This window comes from Lytechinus pictus, chromosome 4, assembly GCF_037042905.1.
Source record: "Lytechinus pictus isolate F3 Inbred chromosome 4, Lp3.0, whole genome shotgun sequence".
Lineage (NCBI taxonomy): Eukaryota > Metazoa > Echinodermata > Echinoidea > Temnopleuroida > Toxopneustidae > Lytechinus > Lytechinus pictus.
This window is the reverse complement of record NC_087248.1, coordinates 1011701-1024265: the sequence shown is the minus strand read 5'-3', so window position 1 is coordinate 1024265 and position 12565 is coordinate 1011701. Positions and strand designations below refer to the sequence as shown.

Below are 12565 nucleotides of genomic sequence, written 5' to 3'. Positions count from 1 at the left end.
TAAAGAAATTTGGAAATTATATCACAGATAATTACGATGATGGCAGTTTAAATGTTCAAGATACATTATTACAAAGGACAAATTATGATTTTTTATTATTTCATATACAATTACCACTCAGCATAGATCATGTGTGACGTGATTGAGTTTCTCATTCGCTCACCGCCCGTTTTTAGTTTGTACATATAGAGTACAAACGGAAGTTTGAAATTCTCTTACTTTCTTTTGTTTTAGGTAAGATTTTCGTGAAATTGTAAATACAAGTTATAATAGATTCTCGCAATCATAATGTATTCATTTCATTGATGACTAAAATAACACAGAGAATAATAGTGTTGTAGATTGTAAAAAAAAAAAAATAGTGACCCACCATCCCCTCCCCTGCCTCCGAGGCCCCGACCATGCCGACTGGAGAAATTTAGCAGTAAATCAAAAAGAAACATGATATTTGATATCTTCGAACTGTTTCATTTCTTATTTCTTTTCTTTGCATAGATATTATGAGCCTCGTCGAAAGACAGGGCAGAAATAAATTGTTAAATTCCGATCTTATTGGTCCTCTGCACGGAAATCTTTAGTAAAAGGCGAAAGATTTGTGCGTGATGCAGTGAACCCACGGATAACAATTAAAGATTGAGAAAATAGATGTACTTTTGTGAAGATGACTGAATGAATGGTTAATGTTCAAACTTCACCAAGACTCAACGATTTTCACCTAATTTAAATAACAATGGAACATGCGCCTGTGCAATGCACTGCTAGATTTGTGAATACATTAGAGCAAGCAGGCCTCTACGGTTTCATTTGAACCATTAGGAACATGCTCCTCATTTAAATGGAAAGAAATTACACTATGAAAAATAAATTTAAGAAAAATCTCGACCTTATGTATATATTTCATTATATATATTTATATATGTTCTTCATGGTGAGATAAGGCCATGCATTTTTTCATTCATACTTTAAGAAACCATTATCAAATATTCATTTTGCATTTATATTTGTTTTCCAGATTTCTAGAGCCGACATCCGTGGGTTCACTGCATCACGCACAAATCTTTAATTTGCGTTTGCTAAAAATTTCCGTTCAGATGACCAAATATTTAGAAAACACACATGTTACCTCAATTCTCATACGAGAGTTAAAGTTCAATTTTGTGAAACCTCTATTACATGTCATCCAACGAAACAACAACAGACTTAAAAAGTGATAATGTAAGTAAAATATGCCTGACTATGTACAAAAGTATCGGGGGTGTCTTAATGTGACATCATCATAAAGAGCACCATATTGGTCGCATTGCCAACAACAGGATGTCGTTAAATATTGTTAGTGATCTGAACATTCAAATGCTAGTAACTTATCATTTATTCATTTTTTCTTAAACTTCCACCGATTTTGTTATTCATTTTTTGGGGTCTTATTCCCGTCAACTATTTCCAACGGTTTCACTCTCCTTGTTATAATATTGCTATAATCATGCCATTTAAGATTTGTATCCACTTGGTCTACAAGGAGATGGCTATTATCAGATCATGGCCATACGGGCTTAACCCACTTGGGGCCTGTTGCAGAAAGAGTTGCGTTTAAACGCAAGTCCCGAATACAAGTGCTTCATTGGCTGAAAATCAAATTGCACAAGATTTTTTGAGTTGCGTTTGATTGCAACTCTTTCTTCAACGGGCCCATGGTCTACTCTCAATTTGGTAAAATTTCTATTAATTTTCGTGCAACACCCACTTGGTCTAAAAATTAAGTAAGTTGTCCGTTTAGTCTGGTCCATGCTATAATATACTTCGTATTCTAACAATTTACATCCTTGTCTACTTGGTTCATAAACAGCTCATCTTATCAGTACATAGAGTGAATGGTATCAGACTCAGTGTACATAAGACGGAACAAAACTGATATAGCCTAACTGGTATTTAGACAAGGTGGTAAGCGGGCTTGGTAATGAGACCAAATGGTGTGTAGAAGAATTGGTTGTAGACGAACTGGTTGCAGACGAACTGGTTGCAGACGAACTAGAATTCAACCATGTGGGATGGATCATGAGACCAAATGAAAATCACAAAAGTTGGCCGTAGACCAAGTATCAATTTACTTGCAGGAGCATACAATTCTTGAGCTCTCGTAAACAAAATCTGTCAGGCTGGACTATCATTTCACATATATTTTATGATTATTGTATCATAATTTCAGAGCAAATAACATTAAAATGATTTTAGCTTTTGAGCCCCATACCAGTGTATCGAAGTTAACCTAATCGTGAATTTTTAAAAAAAGTTTTAGATATTTCTGGTAAATGTTTCTTGTGTCTGTTTACGTTGGTAATTTAGGGAAATTCCCTTATGCAGTTTGTCGACGTTGAGGGCCATCAATTTTGATGTATTTGTATGTTGTGTCTGTACAGGCTAGCTAGCGCGAAAAGCAAACGTGTCCACGGTATAGGCCATGCATATAGCACCTGTACGTTCCTGCAGTGTTTTGAACGTAGCTCTCTAATAAATAGTACTTTCTTTTGTCAAAATGTCTTCTTTCTCGCGACCAGCTAAATTGTCATTCAATGATTTTGATGCAGTCGGTGTAGATTTGGATCATACACTGTGTAAATACAAGTTGGATAACACATTTCCGGTAAGTAGAACTAGAAGTTAATTTTTGTTGAGCAGCTATCAGTGCCAACAACACTCAACAGTCTGACAGTCAACAAGACTCAGCTCAGTCTCGGTCTCAATTACCCAGGGAGCTCCGGCCCGCGAAGCGGCTGTATTTCGGCTTGATCTCGAGGTAATTGTCAAATTCTCATTCAGACATATCATCACTTGGCCTGTTTGGCTTCGCCAAATCGTAGTTTTGATATGGGCTAAAGTTAGCGATGAAAGATCTGCCTTCTGCAGCTCACCTGTTTGTTTGCCGCATGTTCATTTCGAAGTTACGGCGAAGCTAAGTATGTCTGACTTAAGTTATAGATAGGAATAACCGTCGTTTGTGGGAATTTATTTAACATTTTCTGACATTTTACTATCATCCCCATTCATATGTATTGGTGAGTGTGCCAACGCAGTTCAGCGGAGCAACCGAAATACAAGCTAGTTTTGGTCTATATGACTATGTCTGGCTGAGAATTTGAACGATGTAGAGGTCAAAGCCGAAATACAGCCTTGGCTTTGATGTAGATCAGGATATTTTGAAAAGCGTTGGTTATATTGACCTTGAAGTTGAACTGTAACTGATCTAGAGACTTGCTATGACATTTGCAAACAGTTAAATTTGCTCAAGGTCGGCAGGTGCAAAACTGCATTAGTGCCCTTCAGGTTTGAAGGCTCTGGATGAAGATCGCCATTTCGTGGGGTTACCGTTATTCAAAATTGCGACTCAGCAGCGAACTACATTACTACATATCTAAGTTAGCATAGGCCCTAGATTCTGTTATACCAATTGATAATAATTAAATATGTATACACATAATACTTGCAAACATTTTATTAAAACTTGTTCAATACCGTAATTGAAACTACAAAACATGATTTGATGAGTTTAAATGATAAGCTTTGCATGTACACTCTTATCTGTGATTTCCAAATTGGCAAATTAGCTACCGTAGTGAGAATTAATTGGAAAAGCGACGATTAATTCTTGCTAGCTAATTTGCAAATTTCAGAAGTTAGTAGTCAATGGGATCCTCTATAGGCCAACACTGTTTTTTTTTAATTCACCTTTATTCAATACAAAGCAAAGGTAAGTAAGTACACATGCAATGAAAGTAAGTCCAGGTTACTTGTTTCTGACCTGATTGAAATTATAAAAGTTGGTGATCTGCTGAGGATCTGCTTTATATCAACACATTGTTCCATTTTTTCATCACCACAGGCAATGTTTGATTTTTTTATCTTCACAGACATACTAAATTACTAATAGCACATGCAATATGCCTCTTACATACAGTATGTTTGTAAAAATGGCAGGGTATAACTGTTTATGAATCCTCCACAGTTGAAGTAGAATGTGACTTTCTTGTAGATGATTGACATAAATGCTTTCTTTGATTTTCTCTTTGCAGTTGATTTATAAGAGTCTAGCTGAGGCAGTTGTTAGCAGGAAGGGATACAGTGCAGAGCTTCTTGAGCCTTTTGATAAAGACAAAGACTTTTGGTAAGTAATGACTGGAAAAAAATGTACCCGGGGCGTGCTCACCCCTGGAAATGCTCCAAAGAGCCTAGGAAAACTACATGTAAAAAGAAAAAAAAAATCCTAGGGTTTAATTAAATTGACATTTGATGGAAAGTAAATGGGCTGATGAGCTAAAAAAAGTACCCCCTGAAGAAAATTGATTTGTTTTCCCTTCGACAAGAAGTATTTTGATACTTGGTATTTCTAAAAGATCATCTTTGGTAATTACTTGGTCTTTCTATACAAATTTTCAATGTTTCAGTCAAGATTCCATTATTTCATATGTGTATGCTACTTGTACTCAGACATTTTAATAATATGGATAATAAAGTCAATCTGTCAATCTTGCCTTTTAAGAATTTCACTAGAAATTACTTACATGTAGTGCCCTAGGCACTGGGACTATTTGATTTTATTTTTAGCCTCAATATCATTAGAGACATGCTCCAATCTTTAGGCCCTAAATTGGTCTAAAAATGAAGTTGAATATTTGAGCCTCTGCTTTACACCTTCTAATATAACATCAAAGCATGCCACTTGGAAATTGTTCTGAGTTATCAAATGACCCTCTCCACCACTCTTTCCAGTTTGGAGCTACATGTACATGTAGTGTTATTCTTCATGCTTTCCATATCTGACTGATCTCTCATCATCAAGAAGACGTTCCATCACCTGGCACATCATTGACGGATGCAGGAGATGGTCCGTCGGGATGCTTTCCACCCTCTATTGCTTCTTCCAGTCAAGGAATGGTTGTAGAGATCATCATGTCTGTGTAGATAATGAAGATTGTTTGCCAGTTCCTTCAGAGTAGAGAACTGTTGGACATGAATAAAAGAGCCCGGAGGTAGGTCAAGATCATAGTCTTTCTTTGATGGACCATAAACAACTGGCACTAGATTGTTTTGGAGTGCATCCCAGGCCTTCATGATGTAGTTTTCGGCAGTTGCAATCTTCCAGAGCAAGGTAGAATTTGTAGCATCTAAGATTGTCCTTGCAGTTCAATGTTGTATTGCATTCTGAGATTCCTACACATGGATTAAAGATATCAACAGGGACGTGTTCAGCAAGTTCCTGGAAAAATATCAGTCGTTCCCACTTGGTGGATTTGTTGGTGCATTCCTGTCCTTCTGCTGTGTCCAATTCGTTGCAACCCTTGACTTTTCCTTGATCTTTGTCACCTTCCTAAAATCTCCAAAGAGATTCCCCTCATGTCTCCTGTAAGACATGATATAGTCATAGGTGTTACTATGGTACTTGATATGTGGTATGACAGGGACTCGATTTTAAGGCGCGCGAGAGCGATCGCGCGCTACATGCGCGCCTTAATCCATTTTTGGTAGCGCGATTAATAGCGCGCCTCGCGATAGCTGACCTGCGCGAAAATGCCTAAAGTCGCCCTCGAAATCACCCAAAATCATGCTTTCGGGAACGACATAAAATCTGAATGTCGCCCCCAAAATTATTGCCGAGTGATAACAACTCAACGGCCCACTAGTGCCATATGCTCGAGCTCCGCTTACCATTTAAAAACCATCCCAAAATCCACACTCAAAATCACGAATAAGCCTTAAAAGTAGCGAGTAGCGCAGTTTCAAATTCCGAAGTTGCGTTATTTTTTCTGTACCACGTACCGGTATTTCCATACACATGGTATACCAGGTATGGAAAAAAAAATCAACGCAACGGTCGGGAAAGAGTTGCATGTATAGGGGTCCATTATGACTACCACCGTGTGCCATTTCGAATGCACATGTTTCCCCTACAGATATCACAATTCTGTGATAAAATAATTCGAATTACACAGGAAATAAATCCCAGAGTCTAGTAACCTAGCATTGGTGAGTTGTCATTCGGATTTGCTTTTCAAAACGGCTTATTAACTTCCAAAATAAGTTATCTAATTTATCAATTATAACTAAAAAATCATTTGTTTTCTTTTTCTAGGGGATGAGGTATTATATCAGACAATAAATCATCAAACAAAGCTCCATCTTTTTTACAAGGACGGCGGCAGGCTCACGCATTGGCGCTTTTACTAGCTAGCCAGTTGGAGCTCTGTCTCTCTGCCAGAGCTCTGGGGGACAATTCGCTCAGTAAAGGCCTCAATGATGGTGATTTTCTGTTTCAGACAGAGTTTACATTTCAGGAATATTATTCAAAACAACTGCCAATAAAGTTTGATGATTTCTTCATTGTCATATATATTTAAGTTCTTAATGAATACATTCTCACCAAATTTAGACTCCCCCATAGAGAAATTAAATTTTCATGGAGATCTGCGTTTTCAAAGAACTTCAGGAAAAGTTAGGGTTTGTGGGCCTTTATTACATGTACATGGCTGACTAGGGTATTGTACTGGAATAAATGGAGTAGAAATTAGATATTGAATTCATTTATATCCAAGTCCAACTCACAGTCACACACACACTCACAAACCCACACACACCCACCCATCCACACACACCCACCCATCCACACACACCCACATCCAAGATTCTAAACATGATAAATAACTTTAAAAATCATACAATATTAAACAAAAAGTAATAATTCCTTAATAAGTGAACAGGTATTCCTCAAAATACAAAAAAGTAGCATTTAAAAAGAGCCCCCGAAATTTGACAAAAAAATTAAAATGGAGCCCCCGAAAAAAAAAAAATTGTCAGTGACTTAACTTTTAGCCAAAGTCAAAACCTAACTAAAACAAGTTTTACAACACACAATCTAATTACAATACATTGTAAAACAATTATAAATACTTCCTTTGGTTGTTGATTGTAATTTTAATAGTACATACATTTCCTCGATCCATTTTGTTAATTGGGCAAAAAGCTCCCCTTGTATGTTGAAGAAGAGCTTTTTGAAGTGCTCCTCTACCGCTCTCCTTAAAAGATCTAGGAGAGCTTTTTATTGCTCCCCTTATAATTATAAAACCGAGTCCCTGGTATGATGTTCCTTTGGGTGGTGGCTGGGCTTTGAGCAGAAAAGAAGATCCACTTTTGCCCGAGCCTCTTATGTCTTTGCATCTCCTCCCAGTTCCAAGTGGAGAGATAATGAAGAAGGACTGCATCACCTGTTGCCATGGTTTCAAAGCTGGTACCCTCTATAAGTCAAAGACTGCAAGGTAAACCTGGACATGGGAAGTCTGTTCTTGTATTTTTTGATGTCCTTTTTTGTCTGGTTGAAGTTATCTTTCTATATTTGGACTTGCTTGAGACAAGGCTCTTGCAACTCAACAACTATACCTATTTCTTGTAATGTTGTTTTGGTGTTTGCTGTGATGCTTTGCTGCCATTAATAATTCCTTGTTTATCAAAAGTGCCTATATTTCTATCCTGGTTTGAATCGTCTGGTGCGCTATTGTGTTTCTCTTGGCTTAGTTCACCTGTATGTATTGTTTTGTCTTTCCTTGGTAGAGTCAATACGGAGTTATGCCAAGAGAAGTAATCATGTTGAAAGAGGTACAATAAACATATCACCAAGAAGTTAAATATAAACACCGATGTTTGACAAAGCCTCATCCATCTTGGTGTCCTTGCCTTTCCGCTCTCTGTAATTCAGAACTTTTGGAAATAATCTGTATTAGTGATTGTGATATTTATTATTTTGAAGGGTGCATCAATATGATTAGGAACTTTAAGAAAGGCATTATATGAAATGATGGGAAAGAGGATATTTTGTTAATAGCTCAGAAAAGATAAAAAAAACAAAATCTGAATGTATTGCCTTCTTTCCCTTTCATAAACTTCCCATCACTTTTTTACTGCGCTTCAAACACCAATTTTTATACCAAATGAATTTTGAAATGCAGCAGTCTAATTTGGATTTGTGATCTTAGATAATTTGTAACAAATTTGTTAATAAAAACTTTATAAGTCATTAAAATGCCTTTTGAATTTGCATGAAAGACTTTAAAAGTAGTCTTATTCCTAAAGCTGGAGAAAGATCAATCTTTGATCTTTTCAGTCTTATTTGCATCTGGTGTGTTGTATTAAGAATTACAATGCACACGGAATACTAGTATGTTTTATAATTCACAATGAGACAAATTGGCTTAATTACATGTATGAACTCTAGATCTGTGCATACTTCAAATTTTAAATGAATTTAAAACAAACTTACTCTGAATAACTTTGCACTTTGCAGTCATACATGGGCAAGCAGAAGTTCACTCTTGAAGTAATTGTCCATTATTTTTTATCAATGTTCACTCATCCAAATTTTGTGGCTTTCATCAAGGCTTTGTTGTATTAAAAAGAAAATTTCTGTAATGAAGAACTGTATCTTTTATTGTTTGATATTTACCCAGTTCTACATGACTTAGTCTGCAATGAACTCACATACAAAGTTGGACTTAGTTGTTCTTATTGGAATATCAATGAAAAATTCATGCTTGAGAAGGTTGCGAAGTTGACAGAAAGTTGAAAACAGTAACAACCAGCGTGGGAAGATGTGTGTCAATGCATTCTGACTGGAAGGTCATTCACACACTTTTCCAATTGAGTCTTATCATTTTTACTTCGTATTTTACTACTAGCATAGAGTCACCAAAGTGATAACAAACACAAATACCCATCCACTTCAGTGTGTACTTTCTATGAAGAATTTTTTTAATGAGAAATTTCAAGTATTTTCTATCTGAGAAGAAGATTTTGAAGTAGAAAGGATTTATATCAAATCTTGTTGATTGTTTTCATAGATTAAAGGGGAAGAGGAGGGGAGGTGAGGCCAGGCCCGTATCCAACTTGATCAGACTCAATACCATTGTAGGGACCATGTACAATCTAAAAATTATTGTCTATAAATATGAATGAATTTGAGACCATGTGAGCCGGGGGGGGGGGGGGAATTTACAGAGAGAGAGAGAGAGAGAATGAAAATGTGTAACCTTGTAAAGAAAAAGTCCACCCTACCAAAAAGTTTATTTGAATAAAATATTAATAACCCAACAAGCATAACACTGAAAATTTCTTCAAAATCGGATGTAAAATAAAAAAGTTATGACATTTTAAAGTTTCGCTCAATTTAACAAAATAGTTATATGCACATCCTGGTTGGTATGCAAATGAGGAGATTGATGACGTCACCATCTTACTGTTTCTTTTGTATTTCATTATATGAAATATGAAATATTCTAATTTTCTCCTCATTGCCAAGTGAAACATTTTCTTCCCTGAACATGTGGAATTGTTTAATACTATATGGTTCAGTCAAGTTAAGTTGGTCCTTATTGTCAAATATGTAAAAAATGAAATATTGTATAATTCAAACAATAAAATAGAAACGAAATAGTTAGGGGCATCATCGACTATCACTGAGTTTCACTCTTTTGTGAAAAATAAGCCATTCTGTAAAATGTCATAACTTTCTCATTTTACATCCAATTTTGATGAAATTTTCAGTGTTATGCTAGTTTGATTTTTCTCTATTTATTCAAATCAACATTTTTCTTGGGTGAACTTGTCCTTTAAAGAGGTTAAATCTAGAATAGATATTTAATTTTGGCTTGTTATGTGTCTGTCCATTTCAATCCAGCACAAAGGGTCTGGTCTTTGATGCCAAGAAGGGAAATTTCCTGAAGCTGTCTAGAGAGGGCGATATACTGAGGGCAAGCCATGGGACCACACCTCTATGCCAGGCTGAAGTGTGCGAGATCTACGGTAGTCAAGCAAGATGGGAACACTTTGACTTCTTGAAAGATACCCTCAAACAAACAGGTAGGAAGAGGATAAGTATAAACCTGTCCATCACCACACATCCTTTGTTTGTACTGTATTGTACTGTATAAAGAAGCATCCCTTGTCCATAGGGTCGCCAGGGGGTCATTTCATACAAAAAATACACAACTATTTTAACTTTGACATCATTCTACCATGGTAATCTTGATTGTGATGGGCTGCTGAGACCTGTTACCATCTATGATGGTAGTTACTATCATGGCACATTTATGACACAGATGACAGAATAACTTGGATCCTTGTTCCTGGCTTTAGAAACAGATGGCAACATATCCATACATTTTTGTCTCGCCTGCATAGCTAGCGAGAATAAAGGTGCCGCTTTTCCGATGGCGTCGATGTCGTCAACAATGAAATCTTAACCAAGAATAAATTTTCGAAATGTCATCATAACTTAGAAAGTATATGGACCTAGTTCATGAAACTTGGACATAAATGTAAGGTAATTAAGTATTACTGAACATTCTGCGTGTGTTTCAGGTCACATTATCAAGGTCAAAGGTTATTTAGGGTCAACAAAAACCATGTTGGGGGAATCAATATTGAAATCTTAACCAAGGTTAAGTTTTTGAAATGTCATCATAACTTAGAAATTATATGGATTTAGTTCATAAATAGACATAAGAGCAATTATTAAAGTATCCCTGAACCACCTAGGTGTGAGTTTCAGGTCAAATGATCAAGGTCAAAAGTCACAAGGTCATTGAATTTTGGCTGTGTTGGGGGAAATTGTTGAATTGGCATCATAACTTTTAATAGGAAGATTATGGATCTACACAATCAAACATAGTTATCAAGTATGTTTTGCACGCGTCTCAGGTCACATGATTATGGTCAAAGGTCATGTTAGGTCAATGGACATAGTATTTTATCATCTATGAGTGTTTTCTTATGTAAATAAGTATTCAATAGTTGTTTTCAAAGTCAGCACTGTTGCTATATTGAATTGTGTAATGTAAGAGAGACTGCCAGAGGCATTCCACTTGTTTATGTAATTCTATTCACGTTCTTTCAATATTGTATTTCTTTTGTTGCTGTAAAGATTATTTTTGAAAGAAAGATTTGAAGGATTTAGACTTGAAAGTCTTCCTGTTGAAGAACTGTTTGCAGGTTTTCATTCAGCGACATATTTTAGCAACACTACAGTTATAAAGATATGTTTTGCTCTAACAGCTGTCATCCATGGGATATGCTAGTTTTCTAGGTCTTTACAAGTAGAGCTATTTGGTCTAGAATGATAGTGCCTGTATGTACAATAATAGCTTCTTGATTTTTCCTACAAACTGTAGATTCTACTAAACAGTGCATCCCACAAATAAGGAAACCCATTCAGCGACATATTTTAGCAACACTACAGTTATAAAGATATTTTTTGCTCTAACAGCTGTCATCCATGGGATATGCTAGTTTTCAGGTCTTTACAAGTAGAGCTATTTGGTCTAGAATGATAGTGCCTGTATGTACAATAATAGCTTCTTGATTTTTCCTACAAACTGTAGATTCTACTAAACAGTGCATCCCACAAATAAGGAAACCCATATTCAGAGATAGATTTCACAATTATTAAACTTTATTTTACCATGGATTTGATGCTTATGGTAGAGTGGAACCTTATCTTTAATTTGAGACCAACAGCTTAGGAAATCATTCACACATGGCAGATAATAAAGAATAAATATTGAGGCCTATTATAAACGATTTGCGAAGAAACGCACATGTGAATCTGAATCCACTCTCTTTTCAGGGATCAGTGAGAGAAACTTTATAGCAAAGAATACAGAAGAAATGCTGATGAGCCAATCGTCGAATAAGCACGGTTGTAGTATCATGAACCAATCTTGTCCAATTTTTCTGGGAAATTTGATTTTGACATTAAAATTTCAAACTCGTCTTGCTCATTAATGCATGAAGTGTTCGTCACGTATTAAGTATCAAAATATAGAAGAATAATTGAATTGTATGATGATGTAAATGAAATATCATAATTAATTTGCCTAAAAAATAAAAAAATGTTGGAATCCCAGTTTCCTTTTTACTGTGACGCACTGTATAGGATAAAAACAGCTTTATCCCTGTATATGTAATGTTTTCCCCTACGCCTCAAATCGGGAAATTCATGATTGTACCGTTTCATGATAAGTATCAGGGAGTAGCATTTATTTTGTTTTAATGCTTGGTGCAAATTCACAAAAATAAATCTGCCTCATGACATACAGCTTCTTCACAATTAGACTTCATGATGTCAGATGTTTATCAATGTGTTCATTGATCTTTCTTGTTTGCTGCCATCTGTTGGGTATGCATCATCATAATGCAGAACTTTGAGTGCAATAACTTCAAAAAAAGAAGCAAATGATCCTTTATAAATGGGGAATCAGGGGCCCGTTGCAGAAAGAGTTGCAATCAATCGAAACTCTAAATATCATGCGCAACTTGATTTTCAACCAATCAACAGCGCGCATTTGGGACTTGCGATTGATTTTTTGACTTGCGTTTAAATGCAACTCTTTCTGCAACGGACCCCAGTACTGTCAAAGTTCATACTCATATACAATTTTAACACATTGCTATAAAGAAGTAGAACAAAGGTTTATAATCACAAGCATTGCTTTAGTGAAACGAAAGAAGGAAACCTTGAAATTATTTCCTC

The 12565-nt window shown here is 36.0% G+C and overlaps 1 protein-coding gene and 1 non-coding gene across 2 annotated transcripts; one reads left to right on the top strand and one right to left on the bottom strand.

Annotated features, from left to right (window-relative positions):
* Window positions 1-503: 503 nt before the first annotated feature.
* Window positions 504-622, bottom strand: LOC135154004 (U5 spliceosomal RNA). Its single transcript, XR_010293463.1, has one exon. It is a non-coding gene; the product is annotated as a U5 spliceosomal RNA (small nuclear RNA).
* Window positions 623-2395: 1773 nt separating this feature from the next.
* Window positions 2396-12253, top strand: LOC129259728 (5'-nucleotidase domain-containing protein 1-like). Its single transcript, XM_054897990.2, has 3 exons — window positions 2396-2638; window positions 4065-4156; window positions 9713-12253. Exons 1-3 carry the CDS (start codon window positions 2531-2533, stop codon window positions 9963-9965), a joined length of 453 nt encoding a protein of 150 aa, XP_054753965.2. The 5' UTR covers window positions 2396-2530; the 3' UTR covers window positions 9966-12253.
* Window positions 12254-12565: the final 312 nt, after the last annotated feature.